The sequence below is a fragment of the Schistocerca gregaria genome, chromosome 7 (assembly GCF_023897955.1).
Source record: "Schistocerca gregaria isolate iqSchGreg1 chromosome 7, iqSchGreg1.2, whole genome shotgun sequence".
In the NCBI taxonomy this organism is placed as follows: Eukaryota; Metazoa; Arthropoda; class Insecta; order Orthoptera; family Acrididae; genus Schistocerca; species Schistocerca gregaria.
Window position 1 is genome coordinate 229241043 of NC_064926.1, and position 26230 is coordinate 229267272.

Below are 26230 nucleotides of genomic sequence, written 5' to 3' on the forward strand. Positions count from 1 at the left end.
CTATTCTATAGTGATTGTAAGCAGGGAAAGCTTTGCATTTTTCTTCCTGGGATGGTGCACTTCCCGTGTAGTCCCCCGTTCCTAATTTGTCAGCGGAAGCCCGTCAGCGAAGCTGTTTAGGAAAGGCGAGCTTCCGCATGGAGATGGGCATTTTTCGCGGAAGTGGAGCAGTAGCTTACTCCCTACCTTTGTGGACAGAGCTGGCTGACGCCTGTCTTCACTGAGGACAGAGTATACTGTGCCACCATCGCTGTCGCAGAGAATAACTGAATACACTTATGCGTTTTTAGCATTAACAGCAAAGGACAATAAGGCGTAGCTCTGCCCGCCTAGTGTAAGATAATCGATTGGTTTCAATCCAAAAATTTCGGTGTGGTCAATTGAATGTGTTGCCTCCCCCCCACCCCCTCCTTCCCACCACTGTGCTTGGCGTAACGAAGCCAACCAATTAAGGACACACTGGTCCAGGCCGGTACCAACCTCATGTTTGTTAATGTGCATATTGCACACCAAGAGTAGGAAGTTTATGGTGTTTCCCTTGTTTTTTCTTTTTCTCAAATGACTGATATTCTCCTCAGTCGTATTGGCAGCAGCATTATGTTGTCCTCTCCATGTAAAGTTCTTAGGAAATTAGAGAGTTGAGGATAGACAATGAAGATTCGTAGCTATATGTCTCCCTGCTGCAACCTGGTGCTGATTTTTGCACACTTGGCTGTTTTTGGGGTAATGAAACTGCCGCAGTCTGCGGTACCATGATCCATATTCTGAGCGGCATGCAGCTTACTTGTTCTGGTACGCAACTGAGGTTGCCGAATTTACTTTTAATTTGTGATTCTGTCTCACTCACTTTGCATTCGTCAGCTGTTCAGATGAGGTTCCTTGCTGCGTTTCCTTCACGCAATCTTCCCTATGACTTGGCACCTCCCCACAGTATTAGCGTCATTTTGTGTGAATTCAATTAAGAATTAAAGAATTTTGGCCTCTTTCAACTTATTTTTAACTGCCCCTTCAATTAAAAGAAATAACAATCTCTTATAAGCAGACTGAATTTAAATATCAAGGTTCTCTAGTGGTCGCACAGCTTCTCCGTGGTTAGGAGACTGAGTAATAACAAATATAGCCTGTTGTACGCTTTATTTTGTTTTACCCACTGTGACTGCATTACCACCGAGCATAGCGATGAAACTACCATCAGTTACTTATTAATCAGTGAAAGTAACGACCAGTACAATCGCTAGATTGTATGTATATAGATTTATTTATTGTCGAGAGAACGTTGTGTCGTTTTCCCCAGTGTGCCACGATAACCCACGCCGCCCCCCTCCCAAAAAAAAAAAAAAATCCTCCCCTCATCCCCAGACCCGGTCCACGAGTTTCCACACATCTGAACACGTAATACTTCACCCGGAAACCAACAAAAACTCTGTATGAAGTATAAGTTTATAAAACAGATAAGATTATGAACATAAGAAGCGTCTAATCTACTTTGGTGCTGCGAGAAACGATTCTATTTGGAAATACTTGCTTACGTTTGTCAGAAGTAACGCAAATTTTCCTCTTTCGTTTTGCTGTTTTTGTTTGCGTGATATGAGAATGAGTCACAGGCACGTAGGAAACATTTTAAAAACATTTTAACCACAATACACAAAGCTATGCCATTTTTTGACATATTTCCTCTACCTTACGTCCAATGCAAGTTTTCCAGCGTTTAAAAAGTGCCCGAATATCCTTAGAAAAAGAAATCGCTTACGAGCACATGCAATCATGTGTGCAACGTGTAGCGTAACTATTTAGGAGAACGGAAGAACTTGCCGCACTGTGATTGTCTGAATGGTCCAGACTTACTGGAAACGTCTCGAGGAAAGTATCTCGGGTAATATACCGCTTCACAGAATACAGGCATATTTATTTTTTCCTCGTCCATGTAACTTACAACCGAGATGCAAACAGCAGCTAAGAAATGAGAGACGTAACACAAAACTTTGCATCCTTTCGAATCGGATCTTAAGACGCCGGTGGCTGAACAGCAGGTGTGACGGTTGACGTGACCTCGGCGCGAGAAAGGAAGCCAGCACGAAGAACCCACCCAAGGATTGTCCACACCCTAATAAAACCATTAGGGTGACCTCGAATATCCTCTCCCTCACCGCCTTCATTAGAAGTTATAAACCTTCGCATCGGGTCAGTGGGCAAATCTCTTCAAAAACATGATCTTTTACACGAAGTGTCGATATCTCTGAACGAAATAATTACGCTTTCGGAAGTCGGAACTTGTCTTAAGTACCTTCTCACTAGGTGACAACGAGACTCTACAGCCGACATCTCTTTTGGTATGACTCAAAGAAGTTACTGTTAGTTGACGTGTTGCACTCTATGCTAAGACATTTATTTCCATTCCACTAGTCAGAATCCGTACATAGAGCGTACGTCTTCATTGATCATAGGTACCATGTGTACTGTGTAAGTCTCAAGATCTTCGTGGCTGTTGTAATTGAAGGTAAAATCTCCTAGACTGTTAAGCCACTTCATTTTCGTCTCTGATTTCGTCTTAGGGAATCGACGTTTCGTCCCTTCTGCTGGGATCTTCTTCAAGATGTCCCAATGCAGTTCGTTAATTGAACGAAGGGCGAAGTAACCATTTTTCCGTTTCCGCAGAACACGTGATCCGTCGTAAACGACAGAAAATAAGTTACAGTAACAACCATGAACCTCCAGCTAACCGGGGCACTTGAAAATACTAAAAAACGTCTCAGTATAGAGGTCGAAACGTCGACTCTGTAGGAAGAGGAAGATGACATGACATGGTCTAACAACCTACAAGGTTTCCTCCTCACCATGCAGAGAGGGAAGTATCCAAACCCGGATCCCATTGCATTTTTGTTTTAAAACATAGGAAATAACAAAGTTTTCCGTTTTAAAAACATATAATATTTACTTACATAATGTCAGCAATATAGGAAAAGAAAGATTGCTACTTACGGTAAAGGAAACACGTCAAGTTGCAGACAGGCAAAATTAAAAGACACTCACACATAGCTTTCGCCCACAGTCTTCGTCAGTAAAAGACGCGCACGCACACACACACACACACACACACACACACACACACACACACACATACACACACATACACACACGACTTGCGACCCTTCTAAAAATGATCAAAATAACGCAGAACGAAAATAAAAAAAGGTATTAAGCAAGAGAAAATTAAATCAAATTTCAAAGTATAAGTCTAACGTAACATCTTTCTGAACCGAAGTGTCCTGCTATAAGATGTTCCGGTCGACTTTCTTTTTGGCAGTTTGGTTTTGTGGTACTGAAAAAGACTAACTCCCTTTTTTTTCTCAGCAATTTCGTCTTTGAAACGGTGTTCAGTTTCATTTATCTCTTTCAGGTGTACGGGTACTCTTCACACTCCATTACGAGTAAGCCCGCATAAATATGTTTACATAGCAGAACAACAGTAAACCAGGCATTCTTCAACAACTATATCCAAAAGTGTGTGTTTGCCTCTTTTCGTTCTGCTGTTTCCTTAGGTGTACCATTCTTCATGTCTGACAAACTCGGTGTTTCTATTGGAACGTTTAACTGTTTACTTGCCTTTTTACAACACATCTTTCCCTAACTGCACCAGTAGCTTCTGTTGTTTTAGGTGCATTCCATTTTCTTCGATCACTGGAATCTACAATAGAATTCCAAGGAAATGAGAGTGTACACTAATACAGACAGACTTTTAACATGATAAAGTGAGGATTCAGATTCAAGCAATGTAACTGGGTCCAGTTTACGTGGTTGTAGCCTACATTTTGTTAACCCAATAATTTGTTTACGGAACATTTAAATGATGTGAATTTGTCATTTAAACAATAACTTTGGACCTTACTATTGAAGAGCACATACAGGTAGAAAGGGTTACCTGCCACCACGTAGATGAAAGAACGAAAACTGTATCGCAATTTAATAACTATTTTCATTGTCAAGAAATCAAATGGCGAGCTGATACGCAGCAAGTGAAGCGAGCGAAGCATGCGCTCCGTTAGAGAATGGTGGAGGAGGCCGGAACTACTTGTCCCACTGTGGTTCAGGATAACGCACAGCCAGATAAGGGGGGGGGGGCGTTTTAGGAGAGGGAGACCATTTTAGTGCACTTTCCTCTATGGTTTTGACTTTGTAACCGTTTCTCATTTCACTTAATATTTATACACAAATTGTAAGGAGTAAATCATATTTTCCGTTTCAGTACCCCACATCATTCAACGTACACGGTTGTTATAATCTTACAGAAACAATCACGAGTGTTTCCGGCAAGGTCATCAGATTCACTGTGCATTCATGACTCAGCCTGAGTCAAAATCCTGCGACATGTGTGCTCTGACCACCGCGACAAATCGTCATTATGTATCAATGATGTCCTTCTTTGTTACAAGAGATCGTTTGCCTTTGAGCCGCTGCCTCTTTCCGCTTCGTAATGATGAAGGAGACACCGACAAGCACACCGAACGCGGTGATTAATCTCTCTTCCCGCAACGCTTACACACGACAGTCCTACTACCGAAACTGCTGTTAAGCCTTTGCGCTGTCTCCGTGACTGGCCGCAAGACAGATGGCTGTTATAATCAATTTAAGAGTGGTGGAGGGGGGGGGGGGTCTGCAGCCTTCCAAAAACAGCGCTGCAGTATTCTGTACCTGTCTTATTACTATAAATGAAACACTGCACAGACTAAGCTCATTATCCTGTTGTGACCTGGTATTTCAGTTTTCCAAGCAGGAACGAGAAGTGCCTCAACATCAGTTCGCTAGTTAGGCACCCTCACATTACAACGACCTGTTAGAAAGGTACTAACTTCTCAGACAGACGACAAAGATCATGTTATGTACTATAGTAGTATTTGTTGCGTGTGTCTCTATGTATTCAAATAGTCATCTTTTGACATACAAACACATCGAAATTGTCCTCAGCGCTTAGAAAAATGAGTGCGTTTGTGGAGCCATGACTACTCTGACGGCACTAGTATCTCAGATACTACTACAGCGAACAAATATGCTTATCTTGTAGCACTCAATACTACATTCTCGCTGACTACCCAATAGCCACGTAACTGTAGCTGTCAGTCGACGTTACAACTACGATCCACTTTTAATGAAAAAATTTCCAAAGACTGCCTTAACAAGATACCACTGAGAAATTTTGAATTTCTGGCTTAACAGAATTTTTAGGTTTCATAATTTTTAGGTGTGTCCATTGATGAGAGGTTAAAGTGGAAGCAACACATTGATGGTCTGCTGAAACGTCTGAGTTAAGCTACGTATGCTATTAGGGTTATTGCAAATTTTGGTGATAAGAATCCCAGTAAATTAACTTACTATGCCTACTTTCATTCACTGCTTTCGTATGGCATCATATTCTGGGGTAATTCATCGTTTAGTAGAAAAGTATTCATTGCTCAAAAATGTGTAATCAGAATAATTGCTGGAGTGCACCCACGGTCATCCTGCTGACATCTATTTAAGGATCTAGGGATCCTCACAGTAACCTTACAGTATATACACTCCTGGAAATGGAAAAAAGAACACATTGACACCGGTGTGTCAGACCCACCATACTTGCTCCGGACACTGCGAGAGGGCTGTACAAGCAATGATCACGCGCACGGCACAGCGGACACACCAGGAACCGCGGTGTTGGCCGTCGAATGGCGCTAGCTGCGCAGCATTTGTGCACCGCCGCCGTCAGTGTCAGCCAGTTTGCCGTGGCATACGGAGCTCCATCGCAGTCTTTAACACTGGTAGCATGCCGCGACAGCGTGGACGGGAACCGTATGTGCAGTTGACGGACTTTGAGCGAGGTCGTATAGTGGGCATGCGGGAGGCCGGGTGGTGGACGTACCGCCGAATTGCTCAACACGTGGGGCGTGAGGTCTCCACGGTACATCGATGTTGTCGACAGTGGTCGGCGGAAGGTGCACGTGCCCGTCGACCTGGGAGCGGACCGCAGCGACGCACGGATGCACGCCAAGACCGTAGGATCCTACGCAGTGCCGTAGGGGACCGCACCGCCACTTCCCAGCAAATTAGGAACACTGTTGCTCCAGGGGTATCAGCGAGGACCATTCGCAACCGTCTCCATGAAGCTGGACTACGGTCCCGCACACCGTTAGGCCGTCTTCCGCTCACGCCCCAACATCGTGCAGCCCGCCTCCAGTGGTGTCGCGACAGGCGTGAATGGAGGGACGAATGGAGACGTGTCGTCTTCAGCGATGAGAGTCGCTTCTGCCTTGGTGCCAATGATGGTCGTATGCGTGTTTGGCGCCGTGCAGGTGAGCGCCACAATCAGGACTGCATACGACCGAGGCACACAGGGCCAACACCCGGCATCATGGTGTAGGGAGCGATCTCCTACACTGGCCGTACACCTCTGGTGATCGTCGAGGGGACACTGAATAGTGCACGGTACATCCAAACCGTCATCGAACCCATCGTTCTACCATTCCTAGACCGGCAAGGGAACTTGCTGTTCCAACAGGACAATGCACGTCCGCATGTATCCCGTGCCACCCAACGTGCTCTAGAAGGTGTAAGTCAACTACCCTGGCCAGCAAGATCTCCAGATCTGTCCTCCATTGAGCATGTTTGGGACTGGATGAAGCGTCGTATCACGAGGTCTGCACGTTCAGCACGAACGCTGGTCCAACTGAGGCGCCAGGTGGAAATGGCATGGCAAGCCGTTCCACAGGACTACATCCAGCATCTCTACGATCGTCTCCATGGGAGAATAGCAGCCTGCATTGCTGCGAAAGGTGGATATACACTGTACTAGTGCCGACATTGTGCATGCTCTGTTGCCTGTGTCTATGTGCCTGTGGTTCTGTCAGTGTGATCATGTGATGTATCTGACCCCAGGAATGTGTCAATAAAGTTTCCCCTTCCTGGGACAATGAATTCACGGTGTTCTTATTTCAATTTCCAGGAGTGTATATTCACTTATGAAATTTGTTGTTAATGATCCTAGCCAGTTCAAAAGTAATAGCAGTGTGCATAGCTATAACACCAGGAGAAAGGATGATCTTGATCTTCACTATGCAGGGTTAAACCAGACTTTGGCACAGAAAGGGGTAAATTACGCTGCCACAAAAGTCTTTGGTCACCTACCAATCAGCATCAAAAGCCTAAAAGATAGCCAACTAACATTTTAAAATAAATTAAAAGAAATTCTAGATGACAACTCCTTCTACTCATTGGCTGAATTTTTAGATATAAATTAAGGGAAAAAACAACAACCTAAACATTAGTCATGCAATATTTTGTGTAATGTAATATCTTGCACAGACATCTTTTATGAACATGACACGTTTCACATCATTACGAAGTGTCGTATTCATGATCTATGGAACAAGTATTAATCTAATCTAATCTAAACAGACCTATCTGCACACAGTCCTGCGACATTAATGTGACCACCTGTCAAAAGCCCGAATAGCCACCTTAGGTTCTGGAAGGACCAAGTGGGATATAGAGCCATACCGCGACCAGCTGCAATAGCTTTCTCGGTTGAGGATCAGTGGAGCGTACGGCCCGATCGATGTGGTCCCATAGATTCTGGACTGGGTGTACATCAGAGGATATCGGTGACTAGGGCAAAACCGTAAACACTTGCCGGTGCTTTTCGAACCACGTACGTACACTGCTAGCAGTGTTGCATTGTCCTGCTGGTAGATATCATCCTGCAGAGGAAAAACAAACTGAATGTAGGGGTGGATTGGGTTCCCAAGGATAGAAGCATTCCGGAATGACGAGATCACCCTAGGAATGCCTGCAGCCTGGATCCATCCGTTGTCTGTGCAGAGTGTTTGCTTTCAGACGTTTCACGCCGTCGACGGCTATCTATCCGACGGAGCATAAATCGTGATTCATCTGTAAAGGTAGATGTCGCCGCTCACTGCACTGAACGTACTGGCGTGCAAATTCCAGCCTTCGTCGCCGATGAACAGCTGTCAACATGGGTGCACGAACCAGGCACCAGCTGCAGACGTCCATACTCAATAACATTCGCTAAACGATCGTCGAGGAGACGGTGTTCGTAGCCCCTTGGTTCATCTAGAAGGTCAGTTGCTCAATTGTTGCACTGCTTTTCGCCCGTACACATCTACATAGGCGTCGTTTCGCTTTTTTCTATGGTTCGAGATACACCAGAGTTGCCTTGGCGCCCTTTTTGGGTAGCGCCATTTTACCATGCACGATGGCGGCACGCCAACAGTATCAAACATTTGCCATTTCTGAAACTCATCCGCCTTGGCCCGAAAGACAGTGAGCCTGCCCCTTCGGACGTCACGTAAATCGCTCCGTTTCTGCATTAAAACAACGACTTCATTCTTTTCCACATCCTTCACAGCTAGTGCTGAGACGTATCGTTCTGTGGGAGGTTACCGCACGTTCACGTCGAACGTTGCTAGCGGTCACATTAGTGAGACTGGATCGTGCATTACGTTACGTATTCCGCTCCGCCATATTTATCGCGTTGTAGTAATCCACGCATCGATTTTTATTTCACAGCAATCAAAAGACGGATTTTTGGAGAAAAAATATCGAGGGTAAGAAAACCATTAGAGGAAATAGGGTGAATGAGCCCGCTATAGTTGTAATGGACACAAAGCCCTGCGATATAAACCCCTGTTGTGATGCTTCGTAAAGAAGTAAGCCAAATAGATTGAAATATGTGATACTATTCACACCATTTACCAATCCCACATGTCAGTGAACGAACACAACGTTGACAAGTCGGAAATTAAACAGCTGCAGTAAAAGCAGTGGACGTATCCTCATGTAGATAGGATCTTGACGAGTGAGCAGCAGCTACTGCATGTTTTAGTTGGCGTGCTGGAGACACACTGCCTCGTGAGTGTCTTAAAACCCTTGCGCAATCGTCACACTCATTACGCCCTACTTGCTCCCAGACGAACGCGCCGCTTCATCTGCCAGCTAACTGTGTGCTAATGAGCACACTTCTCTTTGCTTGCTTGTCAGGCAGTAATTGTTTCGACAACATTCTCTGCGAAGGAATGTTCGTAGCGTCCTTCAAGTACTATTCACTTGTTTCGTATACCACAGAAAGGCTCATTACGGTCTGCAAACCATTCGCAAAGCGTCTGCAGTTTCCGGGTGTTTTACTTAGTGTTTACGTTCCATTCAGCATGCAGAAACGGTACGTGTGCCCCTACTCTATTACATGCCTTTGTTATACACGTGTGCCTAAAATTATTATTAACTGCGCATTTAACGAACAAACTATTACATCAACGTAGAAGCTCAGTATGTACAAAGACCAGTTTTAACTATCATCGCTGGCGTAGCAGTAACCGTTGAGAAAAAGCGTTTCCTAAAGGACGTTTTGAAAAGTTCTCGAGCTTCTTTTGGTTTATGAGGGGTCTCTACTTCTTCAGCTGAAAAATTTTAGAGTTATTTTCTAAGAGTATTCCGAAAAGTCTGAAGTACTGGCATCTCATCTAGTTGAGACTTTTATATTTCGTTATTCCTTAGTTAACAGTGCCAGAGATGCCTTACATAGTTCTTTGAAACAAGAAACTTCCACATACAAGTTGGCACGTTCGTTCTAACAATATGTATCAACACTTTCGCCATCTGTTTGTAGAGAATTAGTTTCTACCACATCATTCTGTAGCTAAATTGTGGACGCACATACACAATCGAATTGGTAGCGCTTTTCTTTTAGTTGACAGTACCTTGAAATCTGGCGGGAAGCGTTGACACATAACCCGATATTCCAATTGCTACCCTTATCGCTAGATTCTAAAACAGAATCATCTAAGAAAATCACGTTTGGAAAACTTTGACAGGGAAAAGAGACAGCATGTAGGACATGTTTTAAGATATCACGGAGTAACTTCCATGGTACTAGACAGAATTGTAGAGGGTACAAATTCAAGGGTAATATACCTAGCAAACAATAATAGCTGACGATGAGTGCAAGTCCTAGACTGAGATGAAGACGTTGGCACAGGAGAGGAATTCGCTGGAGGCTGCATCAAACCAGTCAGAAGACTGATGGTTGATGATACTCAACACCCCGCCCCCATAACAAAAGAAAATCTTCTTCAGGATTAGTACTGTTCCTTGTGGGGTAACTATCACTCCAATGTAACGCGTAAGTGATATCAGTAACGCAGGCGAAACGGTTATGTGTAAGGACAGAAGTTATTAGAATTAATATGTCAAGTATTCCTTCCCTGTTCAGTATATATGTCATTAGATATGAATTTTCGCGTCTTTTAAGGTTTTTGCGCATTGTGCACCGAACGTGTGTTGGCGAGTCCTACAAATCATTCATATTGTGACAGTACCGGTATCATCACATCTTTAAGGGTATAAATTTCTTAAGAAGTCTCGGCTACAGGAAGCTCTAATAGTTTCATTACCCAGGGATGTACCGATTATATGTACCTGACAACTGTTTGTTGTAGATTGAACATTTCACTGTGCAGCAGTATGTGCCCTGTCCTGCAACTTCCTAACAGATTAAAATCTCTTGCCGGGTAGGAATACGAGTCCCAAACTTCGCCCAAATTCGAAAACTCACCATAAGATAAAATTCTCATATAAGTCAGAAAACGATAATTTATTGTTACACATGCTTACGCAGGTAATAGTTCACTAGAAAATGAGCCTGAGAACGAAATTTCTATCATTGTGATTGAAAATTGAGAGCCAAAGTCAAAATAATCTTCTCCAGAACCGTGTTCAAGAAAGGATTGATTTGTTCTGTGGAACTTTAGCTATTTGTGCCTTTACTTTACTTCAACTGCACCATCTTGGGCAGTCAGTGAAACTTACCCCATCCTACCTGCTGAAGTTTGTACATCCAGTATTCCAACCTATATGAAGGCATCGTGGTTGCAGGCATTTAGGGAATTTTTTTCTGAGAGAAACTAGTCATAATAAGAAGATGAGAACTCGTAGCATAATAATGCTTGATTCATGGACAGGGATTCAGAAGGAGACTATCGGAGGCAAAGAGTGCATATCTCATTAAAATAAGTTTATTAGTATTACGCTTTATTTGGGAAAGCAATTTCTATGGAAGAACATCGGGGCTAATTATATCACATGCAAGTGAGTGATGAATTATGGGAAAGATGGAAACTAAAAGAGTCGATTCTTTTTGATACGAGGTGTTATAGAATTTCAGAACTTCAGTCGATCGATATGATACGAAATGAGGACTCTTCCGTGGAATATGGGAGGAAAGGTATATGTTAAAAATGAAGTAGAGGGGCAGGATGATAGGACACAGGAGGGTCATTTTTAAAATAAGATAAACTGTTTATAAACGTAAATTGTATCTCAAACTACTAGTATGCACATTTCTTCACTTCTTGACACAGTCACCATGATTATTTAAGCATTTGTTAAGTTGTGTCACCAGCTTTTGGATCCCAGCGTCAAAAAACACTGCCACCTGACCGTTAAACCAGTTAGTTACAGTTTCTTTCAACATGTCATAATTTTCAAAGCGCTGTCCACCTATGAAATTTGTCCAGTTCCGTCTTTGTTCTTGCTGCAACGCGAGGCAGAGCAATGTCGTGAAGCAAAACGAAGCTGTCCCCGCCGGCGATTTTGAGTAGCGTGCCTAAACTTTAACGATGTTTCACAATACCTCTCAGCATTTATTGCCATTCCCCTTGACAAAAAGTATAACAGAAGAATATTCTTCCGCTCGCAAAAAACCGTGGCCACGAATTTCCGTGTCGAAGGTTCTTGTTCGAATGTTAATGGTTTTGTCGAGGACTTTGAATTATGCCACTCACTGGATGACTTTTATCCTCTGGAGTGTAGTGTGCAATCCACTTTTCACCTCCAGACACAAAGTGACTCAGTAACCCCTTACCATCTTTGTGATAGCGCTCAAAAACGGACAAAGAATGTGTCATTCGGTTTGCATTGTGTTCTGTCAACATTTTCGTTACTCATCTCGCCCTCATATGTGAAGTTTGTCAGTAATGGTGTGATAAAATATTGATATTGGAACGTGATGAAATCGCTGATCAAGCACGTCAATAATGAAGTGCCTGTTTTAATAAAATGCCTCATCAACTTTATGTGTCAAGTCTTCATTCATGAAGGTTGGCCGTCCAAATCGTTCTTCACCATGAACATTTGTCCTTCCTTCATTAGACAATCTACATCAGTTACGCACAGTTACATCATTCACTACACCTCCACCATAAACTTCAACAAGCCGCCGGTAAATTTCCGTGGGACGAACTTGTTTTGTATTTAAGAACCGAATAACCAAGCGCACTTCACAGTCGGCGGGATTACTGATTTACTTGCCGACAGCAGAGAGCAGAGACGTGACACGTAATGGTGGCGCAGTGAGAGACTGTCGAAGAGTGGCCGTTCGTGAACAGACGTCACATGACAGGCTACGTGGACGCGATGCGCTATCGGTTTTTACTTTAAAAATGACCGTCACATTTTGTAAGGCATTAGTGAAAAGGTGGTACTAGAGGGGTTTGTATAGAGGAAAAGTTGTAGGGGAAGACAGAGATCGCAACATGTAAAACAGTTAACTGAGGAAGTTGGGTATATAGTACTCCGTCTTCAGGGCACGAGTGGCCTACCGGTACCATCCGACCGCCGTGTCATCCTCAGAGGAGGATTCGGATAGGAGGGGCTTGGGGTCAGCACACCACTCTCCCGGTCGTTATGATGGTATTCTTTACCGAAGCCGCTACTATTCGGTCGATTAGCTCCTCAATTGTCATCACGAGGCTGAGTGCACCGCGAAAAATGGCAACAGCGCACGGCGGCCTGGATGGTCACCCATCCAAGTGCCGACCACTCCCGATAGCGCTTAACTTCGGTGATCTCACGGGAACCGGTGTATCCACTGGGGCAAGCGTTGGGTATATAGGCTAGACTGAAATGAAGAGACGGACTGCATCACACAAATTAGAATACTGCGTACGCGCTTCAAACCTTTAAAGAGCTCCCCACCGCCTACGGCCCATCCAGTGCGCCTTCTGACAAAATGATGACTAATGGTATCCTTCTACAGTCCATTTTCATAGAAGGGGTCATACGTTTTTCATTTCTTTTTAAGATATTTTGGCTATATGCTATGCATTGGACAGGAGAAACTTTCAGGCATGTAGAACGTGATTGAATGGAGCGTGACTTCAATTCACATGGGTTAGTAGAGACGATAGCTATTCTAAGAGCGTCCCCATACGACTCCAACACATCCAGAACAAGTCGGCTTGTGTCCATATGGCAATAGCGCGAGCCAAAATGGAAAGAACTGAAAAGTTTCGCACAATCGTGCGCGTAAGAGCTCAGCACCGATTGTCTTTCACTACTGCTCAAGAATCTACCACATAAGACATTTTGCAATTACCGCCGTGGCCTGTGAAGAAACAAAGAAGGGACACGAAGATCACGGCAAATTGGGTAATAGTGCGGCAACGAAAGGGCAGGAAAATAACGATCCGCGAAGGTGACCGAGAGAAAGCGGAGTTTGCATAACCGATAAACTGGACCTTCGCTGGGGTCGTGCTGACCGCGGCTAGGGGCGGGGCAGACGGTCGGGGCAGCAGAACAGTCCAAATTGGCACGTACCTGCCGGCGGGGCGCTCTGCGGCGAGAAGATCATGACGGTGTTGCCGATCGTGGTCGTGAAGTCGAGGAAGCCGTACACCGTCTGGGTGACCAGTGGCGCCGAACCCGTGCTCTGCACGGCAGCTGGCTGGCCGCCCCCGGAGCCGGGGTTCACGTAGACCGGGCCCTGCGCCGCGCACGCTGCAACACAACAGGAGGCGGTCGCTCAGGCACTTGTCGCTGCAGACAGACGTGGCATTGCTGCGAAGACTAAACTGAAGACCATAAGTAGAAAACCGTGAAAGCAGTTTGCTTTCTCTATAACGTGGCCACCGCCCCATAATGACCTATTAGATAGTGTCGGAAGTTCCATGCGGCTTTTGCGGAGGATGCTGTAGTATAGAGAGAATTTGCAGCATTAGAAAATTTCAGCGAAATGCAGCGGATAGGCACTTGGTGCAGGGAATTGCAACTGACCCTTAACATAGACATATGTAATGTACTGCGAATACATAGAAAGAAGGATTCTTTATTGTATGATTATACGATAGCGGAAAAAAACACTGATAGCTGTTACTTCTGTAAAATATCTGGGAGTATGCGTGCGGAACGATTTGAAGTGGAATGATCATATAAAATTAATTGTTGGTAAGGCGGGTACCAGGTTGAGATTCATTGGGGGAGTCAACAGAAAATGTAGTCCATCAACCAAGGAGTTGGCTTACAAAACACTCGTTCGACCTATACTTGAGTATTGCTCATCAGTGTGGGACCCGTACCAGGTCGGGTTGACGGAGGAGATAGAGAAGATCCAAAGAGGACGACGTGTTTCGTCACAGGGTTATATGGTAAGCGTGATAGAGTTACGAAGATGTTTTGCAAAGTCAAGTGGCAGACTCTGCAAGAGAGGCGCTCTGCATCGCGGAGTAGCTTGCTGTCCAGGTTCCGAGAGGGTGTGTTTCCGGATGAGGTATCAAATATATTATTTTCCCCTACTTATGCCTCCCTAGGAGATCACAAATGTAAAATTAGAGAGATTCGAGTGCGCACGGAGGCTTTCCGACAGTCGTTCTTCCCGCGAACCATACGCGACTGGAACAGGAAAGGGAGGTAATGACAGCGGCACGTAAAGTGCCCTCCGCCACACACCGTTGGGTGGCTTTCGGAGTATAAATGTAGATGTAGATGTAGATAAGTAATTGCTGAGCTTAATATACGCCGAGAGGTTACAGGGTCCACAGAACAGAACAGACAATGCGTGCTGCGTGCTTCAGAGAAACATAGAAGTAATATTCGTTAGAATCATCCCTTTAGTAAGAGCGGCAGCTTAATTTAATTAAAATATTTGTCGATATATTTTATGTTTTCTATCGTTACTAGCATATTTTTGGAGACGCGATTAATCTAATGCAGCTAAATGAAAGGTTTCGTGTAATGGGCAATAAGCGCCTCATTAAGTCTCATCTGTGAAGCATCTTCAGTGGCAACTTGTGAATTTGCTTGTGCGTATGCGCCGTCCTATAAGTGTACTTAGTTCGCTGTGTCCCCTGGATATCCGCTTTTCGACGTTTTTCTAACGCATTTCGGCTGAGTACCTTACTTTCACTGTTCACTGTGCTTTTTGGTGTTTTTGCTAGACGACATACACACAGTATGACATACAGGGGTTGGACAACAACATGGGAACACGTAGAGAATTGCATGATTGAACATATATGCAGGTGCTAGCCAAGCCTGCAGAGATCGATGTGGTATTTCATCACGAACGGCACCTGCGCAATGTACTCAGTACGTTGCAAGTGTCAGTTGTGGTCAGAACAGTGTTCCGTGTAGTTTTCGCAATCACACTGGTCGAAGGGATTTAAAAAAAAAGATATTTTATTCAAACCAATGATATTAATACATAATAACCCACCACCTTATACATTAGTGGTTCTTAATGTCTATATTACAGTTATTTACTTTACCAGCAGTGTTACTATTACAAATTTCCTATCTTCTTACTTGCTACAGTATGTGAAGTTGTGGCCGAACGGTTCTAGGCGCTGGAACAGCTACGGATGCAGGTTCGAATCCTGCCTCGGGCATGGATGTGTGTGATGTCCTTAGCTTAGTTAGGTTTAAGTAGTTCCAAGTTCCAGGAGACTGATGACCTCAGAAGTTCAGTCCCATAGTGCTCAGAGCCATTTGAACCATTTGTTTATTATGTAATCGGTAAGTACTACAGTCTTCTTTACTTTATCCTACTGTCCTAGCAAGCTACTTCTGCAGCTTCACAGATGTGCCAGTTGATCTACAAACCTACAACTTTTTTGGCCGTGCCCACCGAGCTTACCCCATTGGGCGTGCCCCTGGCACTGGGCTGGCCTTAACCTGGAAATCGCTACAGGTATTGTTAGAGGATATGCAAAAATGTACAGTCTACTTAAGAACCAGCTCCTACTATAAGTTATTAAGGGTGTGCATTATGTCAAATCCGGGATATTTTTCCACCTTCCCACTACTCCAAGACGTAGCGTATTCCGACCGTCCCGGCGATCGGCCAGTCCACGCCCCGGAGGAATGGGATAGGTGCGGGTGTGTCATATTATGATCACGATTTATAAATTGTCCCTACGATATTCTTGCAGGACTTCTGCTGACACCTCACTGGCAAGACTATCGATGATGTTGAATGTGGTTGGATTCCTAATCAGGTGGTATGTGTCTTTGTTGGGTAACTGGCGTCTTAGATCGGTGGCTACGTCGTCGAAACTGGGACACTCGTAGATCACGTGCTCCGGAGTGCCAATTTCAGCACCACAGTCACACAGGGGGGTAGCCCTCTTCCCGAACCTGTAAGGAAGTGCAGCAATCCCTTGCTTGGTTTAAAGTGCGAAAGTTGGAGACGTTCCTTGATATTTGGCTACAGCTGGTATGTCCTCCTTCCTGTCTCTTCTGTGTCCCACAGTTCCTGCCACAGTTCATCCCCTCTTCTTCTAATTGCAAATTTGTCTCCCCATCCCCCCCCCCCCCCCGCACCCCCAGAATGAGCTTTTTTCAATTTCCCCTCTTTTAACGAAGTACCAGGTTGTTTGTTCCCTCATTTTAATATCTAAGGGACATAACCCCATGAGAATTAATAGTGTCCCCCAGGAGATGTCCTGTAAGCTCCGATCTAGGGTAAAAACAATTGTGCTGCACCCTCCTCACTGCCATGGCAGGCATGACCCTCGTGAGCCTGTGTGCCCAGACTCCAGACCCGTAACCTACGATGGAGGCGAGAATGGTGTTGTATAGTCTAATCAGTTCTGCAGGCAGGTGAAATCTCCTATGCTTTATCATGATGAGGTTATTCAAAGCCTCTAATGACCTTGGGGTCGTCGAAGGGTTTGGTATTTCAAGAGCCACCGTATCGAACGTGTTCCGGCGGAACGAAGACGAAAAACGGAAGACCATAGAAGGCGGTGAAACAACGTCGGCCAATGGTGTTCTGATTAGGACCGCACCACTACAGGAACGCCCCTTGCAAGAAGTGAATATAAGCGCCGCCCCTGCGACCATCGGCCGCTCAGATCGGCTCCGTATACTGACATCAGTGGACAGTATAACCACAGTTGTAGACCAGAACTCGCAGATCAATTAACAGTGACGTGTGTCAACATGCAGGGACATTGTGTGTAGCAAGAACTCTAACTTACGTTGTATGTCAGCCTTCGTTGGCGATACTTGTTCTAAATACAAGTTAAGTATTGTCAATTTGCTTTATGGAAATAAAACTACTAATGTTACGTGCTTGAGTTGTTGTGTGGCATTCCGAGAACGCAGCACCTCTTATGCATCATCTATACGAGACGAGTGGGCGTGACCCAACAGAACTCATTCATGGAAAGCTGAAAAACAACATACACTCAGCCACAATTTTGACGCAAGTGTGTGTTGAGTAACCGTGGCTGACGTTTACTGAAGAGGACAGAGATGAAACATAAGAGGACAGCAGCTGCAAAAATCAAAAAATGTTTCAAATGGCTCTGAGCACTATGGGACTTAACATCTGTGGTCATCAGTCCCCTAGAACTTAGAACTACTTAAACCTAACTAACCTAAGGACATCACACACATCCATGCCCGAGGCAGGATTCGAACCTGCGACCGTAGCAGGGTCGCGGTTCCGGACTGAGCGCCTTAACCGCGAGACCACCGCGGCCGGCTGCAAAAGTCACTCCACAACTGAATGTAACACTGGCGAACCTTGTCAGCAACACGAATGGACCACCATAAGCCGGGAATTGCCGGGGGAACCAGTTTCAGTGATAAAAATTGTCATAACCGGAAAATGTGGTGCAGAGGTCATAAAATCTGAACTATGGCGCAATCGAAGAAAGCCGTGTGGATGGATGAGTCTTGTTTCAAACTGTTTCCAATTTCTGGTTTGGTTTACGTAGAAGGGTGAAACATGCCGGGGGTATGCTGTTGGTTTAGGCAGCTATGTCGTGGTAATCCATAGGTATCACGATTACTCTGTAGAGTTATATTGCTGCGAAGGACTATGTGGCAGTTTTCATTCATCATCTCCATCCCATGGTACTATTTTACTTGTCCAATGGTGAAGCTGTGTTCCAAGACAAAAGGGCCCCTATCCACACCGAGGCCTGGTTTTATAGCACGAGGATGAAATGTCGCGTCTCTCTAGCCTCCGATCACCTTATCACAATATCATTGAGCCTTTGTGGACTCCTTTCGAGAGGAGGGTGTGTGATCGCTACCCACTACCATTATCGTAAACTGAAATAGAAACCGTTTTGTAATAAGAGTAGTATAAGATTTCCTTTAAATCAGACAGCAAAAGAATTCATCCATTTCAAGACGAATGGAAGCTGTTTAGAATGCCAGCGGTTTCCCTAAACCGTGTGGTAATGCGCTGTGTTTCTGGTATTTCCGTATTTCTGTCAACTCACTGCACATAGTGTATGACATAGACCAAAACACCAATCCAGAGAACAATGGGCAGTGAAAATAGGGTGTTAAATCAATGTATGTTTAGAAAACGCCGAAAAGTTTACATCTTTGGTACTCAGACCAACTAAGAACACTTCCAGTATTCCACATATGCACTAATACGATCAGATATAATAAGAAACGGAACGTGTAGGGCACAAAATGAACATTTACTATTAAAAACAGTCTTGATCACGATTTATTTATCAAGGTGACCGGTTTCGACCACTACTGTGGTCATCTTCAGACCATTGATTAGGAACCTCTTTCTGTTGGTGACTCTCCAACAGAAAGAAGTTCCTACTCAACGGTCTGAAGATGACCACAGTAGTTGTCGAAACTGAGCACCTTGATAAATAAATCGTGATCAATACTGTTTTTAATAGTAAATATTTGTGAGACATTGATCACTGCCTTTCCCGTAACGTATTCAAAAGTAATACAAAATGAACAGCCTTTAGTTACGTTAGACGAACTGTATCGCCAAGTATAAAATTTTTATGTTTGAAGCATAAGTTTCTTTCTCTCAACACCCTAAAGAAAAGTCACGCTGAAATAAAGCCATTTGTAGCGAATATGCGAGGACGATGTCCTGTTAAGTCTGTAGGCTTTTGTGGCCGTTGTCACTGAAGTTAAAATCTTCTGGCTTATTAGAACGCGTCATGTTACTTCTAAAATGATCGACGTTTCGACCCCTCTGCTGGAATCTTCCTCAGCGTCTTCTGGTATCCACTACGGCTAGGCCACTGTCAGAGACGAGTGTAGCGTCCTCTTGTTAAGGGGGACTTTTCACGCGTTCGTGCTGGAGAAGTCATAGTTTTGGTTAAACTTCTGGTGGGCCATAGTCATAGGCTAATATTCCCGCTCTGATGCAGAAGAAGGGGCATTGTTAGCTAATCTCCTGTGGATACCATTGGAGGCCCATCGTCATTGGACAGAAATGCACTATTCCTCACTTGCGCTGGAGAAGGGTACTGTTACCAGTCGCAGAGCTTGCAGATTACTCTAGACTAAAGTTATCTTTGTGTACGGGAAGTGTGTGTCAGTAGTCACAAGTGCAGAAGTGCTGACACTTTTTTTTTTCACAAGTGAGACTCTACAGTAAATCAGTTCGGGCATCTTTTCTCATTAAGATTATCAACAAATCACTCTCATGTATAATGTACTTAGAGAACTGCATATCTTGTACGTTTGATGCCTCCACAAGTCATACTTATACTCATTTGTTTCATAAATCGCCGAAAATCAGTTGCACTGAAACTAAACGTAGTGCGAAAACAGCTTGATGAAAATAGGATATATACTACCAATTAACTGGGGCTACCGATTACATTATTCAAAATGACCGTGCATAAAGACCACCTACTGCGGAAACATAATTTTCGTTCGCCATGACAAGAACGTCATTAAATTGTGACGACTAAGGACGCAGAGCAAATAGTGAAGCAATTAACGCGAAGATTTGCCAGGTGCGTCGTTAACGTCGTCAAAGCTGCGAACCTTGTAATTCAAAGACTAAATGATGCAGAGGACCTTGGCGTATGGACGACACTCACCAATCTAAATTAGTGCGGTCGCTTCAAACAAGTTTTACGGCCATCCTGTCCGCTTAACTACGTTGTTCGTTTGATATACCTCAGGTTTCACAAAATGAACATTCAAAACAGCAGTTGCTACACGTCATAATATGATACGGCAAAGCGCTCTGCGTCAAGGTTATGGTGCCTACATACAGCTATGGAGACTTCAGCTATAGCTGACAATGTCGCCACCGGAAAAATCATTTATGTCTAAAGCGGTTCTCGTACGTATCACGTCGGGCATGTGACACTGCATCGGTTGTAGAAAAATTGCAGGTAATAGTTACTCGTCCCAGAACAGTGGTAAGACAAAGCACGTATTCCTTAAGCATCAAATAACAAATGTGTAATATTTGATTTTGCCAGTAACATGAAGTGCTATATGGATTAAAAGACAAAAGACGGAGAATGTTGCACTATGATTAGATTAAGAAGAAATTGGAAGAATGAAAAGAGCGATGAAATACTTCGGTAAAATATTTTCAGGATCATTTTTATGAAGCAGTGCGAGTAATATTTTGTTGTATAATGCTTTTAAACATTCCTTTGCGTAAAGAAAAACTATTTGTTTTAAGTATATTCTGGAGCAGAACACGTAGCCAATAATGGTCTATTGTAATTTAATAGAAACTATTCGCTTTAACAAACAACAAAAATTGTATATAAAATATTTTCTGATGATTTTCAACAGCTTACTGTGAAAGGGACTTTTTTTGCTGTTATTGTACCAAGGATAGGTACCAAATAATTTGACAACGTCTGTCCTTACTAGAGTGCGTGGTGCAATTTAAGCTCTGAAGCAAACACTTTCATGGCAAAAATTGTTTGAATGCTAATTTTCAAGAGTAATATTGGCCAGTGTAGCACAGTAATGAGGAAATTGATCGACACCTTCTTTTCAGCTATAAATGTTTCGATTTCTCATACATTTTGGGATAAACGTGTGGTACTGCACAGTCAATTGCTTCGATTTAATTTTTCGCCAGCTGCAGATTACCGTTTTGTACCACAATGTCTTTCATAAGGAAAAGGTGTAGATAAAAACAAGAGTAAAGTAAAGAGTAAGTAAATATCCATCCTAAGAAAGTACATTCGTAAAGCTTACCGTAGCTATTTCAAGGCCATATAGGCAGTTCCTAATAAATCGCTGAACCTGTAATCGCGAAACACTTCATTTATAAGATACCATAATCTTAGTCACAAGAACATGACGATATTCTAAAACTACACAGAGTGCGAAACGATCATCATATTTTTAACTAGTTAGTTTAATATCCCAATAAACATGATCACGGAGAAAATACAAAAACGTTTTGTCACTTTGTACACATATTGTTATATCCATTGATTCTTCTTACTTACTATGCAGATTAGAGGTAATGAGAAGAAACATACGAAGAAATTCATTGTTAATAAATATCCGTAACACACTGTCACCGCAGCGGGATTTCCTCAGCGTAATGAAAAAGTAAAAGATCTTTATAAAGTACCTCCATTGTTCATTCTAATGGCATGTTTTTGTAATAGAGTGACAGGGTAATGTTATTACCATACATCTGCAGAAGTCGTAAAGTATGTGTGTGGTTGCAGAAAGCTCACTGTATTACAAGACTGAAGAATTGTATATATTAATGTAAACAAGTTCCTGTCCGAGTGTTCTCAGAGTTTGAAATAACTCTTTTTGAAAATATATTCTAGAAATTTTGATTTGCTTGACGAACGTTTTCCAGATACAACAGAGAACACGGTTGAACGCCTCTCGTTTTTAGCGACGGAAAAGGTTGAATTTAATAACAGGAATTTCAACCAGTTGCATGCTGGCTCATTTGAAGTTTCGGATCATTCTAGGAGTGTTAGTTCCTATTCCTTTAACTGGCAGTGTACCGCTGATGACATAATCGGTGTAATACCGTAACGATCTCGCATGACTGGAACATTCAACTGTAGGAGAGAGGATAAAGCGACTCCATTTGATCGGCCGAAGGTCAAAATCCAAGCCAAAATGTCCCATGATTAACTGAGCTGCGAGTTGTAACTCCGACCAGATAACTTCCGTTTAAGTGTACCTGGAGAACTGAACTATCCTTATTGAGTCTCGTCTGATTGCAGCAATCCATTCTCTTCTTTGAAGGTCAATTCGTGCCAGCAACAGTAGATGTGGTTACGTAATCTTAGTGATGGCCCTCCTTGTACTGCTTTCAATGTCGTGTGGTACGTTTTACCATGCTACTTGGAAACGTACTACTGAAGCACATTTTCTTGATCATTAAAGTCATTTTAAAGGCCAACATGTGACCGTTTATACATAGACCAGAGAGATAGATTATTTGAAATTCGATTCCAAGAACACATAGAGCATTAAAAACCAAAATAATGCCATACATCACCAATAGCCATCCACCTGCATGAAACAAAAGACCATACTAACTACAGAAGTTTCAGCGTCTGACATATCCAACCAACGATTATCACAAGGCAACAAAGTCGATCGCGCACGATGTAGATAGTGTAATTTTGTTCGTCTAGAACGTAAATTATTAACTGAAGATCACGGAAGAGCGGTTACTGAACCTGAACACCTATTTCATCACAGATATGTACGAGTACTTCAATAAATGGAGCCGCGATTTTTTTGCAAAATTTGTCATCATAATATGAAATAATTAACTCCATGAGGCTACAGTTGCACTGCACAGGTGAGTCTCTTCCAAGATTTTATATGATAGTGCAAAAAGATTCTCCAGAAATTTTTTCAGGAACGCGTGGATACCACATTATTTAAAACCAATTTTATGATTCTCGCTGTCACAGTCGCGAAGGGAATAGTATCTCATAATTTTGTAAGAGTCATTCAGTGAGTGGTCAGTTCTTTTACAGCTGATTATACGTAAGTAATACAAGAAAACGCCGATTTCAGAGCTTAAAATTTGATGTTTCTTTTCCACGTGAGCGAAGTTTCGAACAATTCCGAATGATGAAAGAGCCGTAGTGGACCATTATAAGGGCTTCCAAGTAAAACAGCTGTTACGAGCAACATGCTGTATGTTCTAGGTAGCAGAAAAAGAAATTGTGGTAAACAGCTATATACTTTTGTGTGCGGTGAATGATAACGCAGTTGGTAGTACTGTTGGGCATTAGGTAAAGAGAGTTAAAGCATCAGCGAGGGCAGAAATTGAGATCTATGAGCGGCCGTATTCGGGTCATCTTCTCTCTGCCTGTGTTGTCTGACACGAATAACGGGATACATGCCATTATTTGTGCAGACCGGTGCATCACAACTCGAAATTTGATCTACAAATGTCCGCGAGCACTGGAAGTGCGGGTGCGATAAGAAGAGTCCAGGATATTCAAAGCTATGCTAAAGATGGTTTCCATGAATGCTCCAGTATTCAGTGAACATTCATTTCATACGAACTGTTGAAGCAGTTTGAGGTCAACAGAGTAGCGTTTCCGGCCTTGATCGTTACACGTGACGAATCCTTTGAGCTGGAAATAAAAAGGTAATGACTGGATATGTACCTCGAGCAATCACCAGAAAAGAACAAATTTTGAGGCAGTTCCTTTTGCTGATAGTCATTATGACAGTTTTTTGGGGTGGCCATGGTGTCAATCTCGTGAATGTGTTTTCAAAGGGTGTATATGAACACTGAATAAACCCAAGAAATATTTTCGATGTGTTCGGTCTGAGATGAATCCATAAAAAAATCTTACTCCAACACGACAATGCATGCCCACAAGCAAGTCACAATACTCTAGAATACATCACCAAACTGGACTGAACATCACTGCCACATCCACGCTATAGCCCAGGTCTGCCGACTTCGGATTTCCTACTGTTCATGTGACAAGGATTCTTCTTTGACACACTTAGAAAAGAGCGTAACTCTTTCAGTGAAAACACGGCTACGAACACAGAACAATAGCTTACAGCTTTCATAAACAAGGAACACGTGCTCTTCTATAACGCTGGCTTAAGGCCATAGTCCGTGATGGAGCCTAAATGGAAAAATAAATGTTGACTGGCCCTGCCTCTAAAGTCTAACTCTTAAGAACAAACACGTTCTAAGAAACTGATTTGTGATACACTACTTACTGAACGCCTTTCATATACCACCTCTTGCTAATGCCTGGTTGGAACGGCTCTAAGCACTATGGGACTTAACATCGGAGGTCATCAGTCCCCTAGACTTAGAACGACTCAAACCTAAGTAACCTAAGGACAGCACACACATCCATGCCCCAGGCAGGATTCGAACATGCAATCGTAGCAGCAGTGCGGTTCCGGACTGAAGCGCCGAGAACCGCTCGGTCACTGCAGCGGGCGGCTAATGCCTGGTTTCCCAAATTTTTCTCCCGTCATGCTACATCTATTCGTCCGTGGCTTTTATCCACTAACGTCCGTACGCGACATTCAAAAACATTACCTTAACTTGTTGCAACGTTAACTATATACAGGGCGAAAGCGATTAAAACAACTGAGAATAAAGCTCATGCATCCACTTAGCTAAAGGATAGAACCGCCGGCCCAGATGGCTGAGCAACTGTGCAAATATTTTTATTGGGAATTAACGCAACGCGATGAGAACGGCCTGAAAAAGTTTTAATTAAAACATCGCTGGAAATTTCGCATGCAGATTCTGCGCAAGGCTCCGTGGGTGGGCAAGCGGCGAGCACTCCAGGATGTACCGGAAATTTCTGCCACCCTGGGACGCGAATTAAAAACCGCTTGCGTTCAGGTCATCACTGTTCGTACTTCCTGAGGCACAAAACGCTAAAAACGGCCACATACTTCGAATGTGTCCAATTTACTTCTTATACCTGGCTCACCGAGGCGAGGAAATGGAATATTTCAATAGAAATTTCGTCTATAGCTGCGGGACGAATACAATTTAATATCACGCTTTATTTATTTTGCATAGACAAGCGATGGAAAAACTTTTCCCAAAATTCATTTGCATCGTACAGATAACACAAAAGGAATAAAGATACCCCCCATTTTCATGCGTATTATACCGCGAATCGGATGTGACATTTTCTAAAAGAAAACCTTTTGACATTGTTGTCAGTATTCCTCGTGTATCATGCGATATAACATGCATAGAAATCCCAGGACACTTTCTAAGATTACAGTGAATCCCCAGCGTTACAACGCGACCGTCAAAATATGTACACAGCAACAGCAAGCCCAAAGTCTTGTAAGTAGCATACGAATTATCAGGTTTCTTATTCTTACTATGTGCCGGCAGCGTAGGAAATGAGGCATACAATTTTCTAATATTCTGTTGGTAGGTATGTTCACGTTCTGTGACGTCACGAAGATCTGTAATTTGCTGATCCGTATAAACAAACGCTAATCTACGTCTTCACTACTTTTCACGATATGTCTGTCTGACTGTACATCGACAAGTCATGCACTGTAGTAATAACGTGTCACGAATACTTTAACATTATCCACAACCTAACACGAACTCTTGTAATTTACCTGCCACTCTGGCTAATTATCTTCCATGGTGCTATCAACAATTTTGCCGTAATTTCTTACTTTTCTGACACCCGCAATACAGACTTCTTTATCAACTGCACCAGTCATAAGAAAACTGTCATTTTAGAGACGGTAAAAAATAGCTTCCTTCCCGGATAAAAATGCGCTACGAACACGGCTTGACGTGCTCGCCTCAAAACGAAGTAATTTCTACAGCCACGAGATCGGAAAATTATGCCAGCGTTGGCAGACTGTTGTAAGTAGTGACGGAGAATACATTATTGATGACTAAAGTCTCTGTTGAGTGGACTGTCGTGTTTATTGAACTCGTGAAGAAACGCTACGAGCTAACAGGTGCTACTCGGAAAGAAAGTTCCGATCGGTCACGAAATGGAAACCACACTGAAAATCAAAAATGTCGTATTTGCAAACGTTTAGCTACACCTTACAGCTACTTCTCTACTAGTCGCCGCTTCGACTTAAACACCTATCGTAGCACTGTACCAACTTCACAATAGCTTAGTCATAGCAGGCAGCCACCTGAGCTTTTCACCAATTCTCTACGTTCGTCTACATG

The 26230-nt window shown here is 43.3% G+C and overlaps 1 protein-coding gene across 4 annotated transcripts in view; it reads right to left on the minus strand.

Annotated features, from left to right (window-relative positions):
- The window catches only part of LOC126281458 (proline-rich protein 36), a 795503-nt gene that overhangs the window by 181742 nt on the left and 587531 nt on the right, over positions 1–26230 (minus strand). For all 4 annotated transcript variants that reach the window (XM_049980446.1, XM_049980443.1, XM_049980444.1 and 1 more), the window contains one exon: positions 13636–13815. In XM_049980446.1, coding sequence (XP_049836403.1) covers positions 13636–13815 — 180 coding nt within the window. The remainder of the gene's footprint in view (positions 1–13635; positions 13816–26230) is intronic.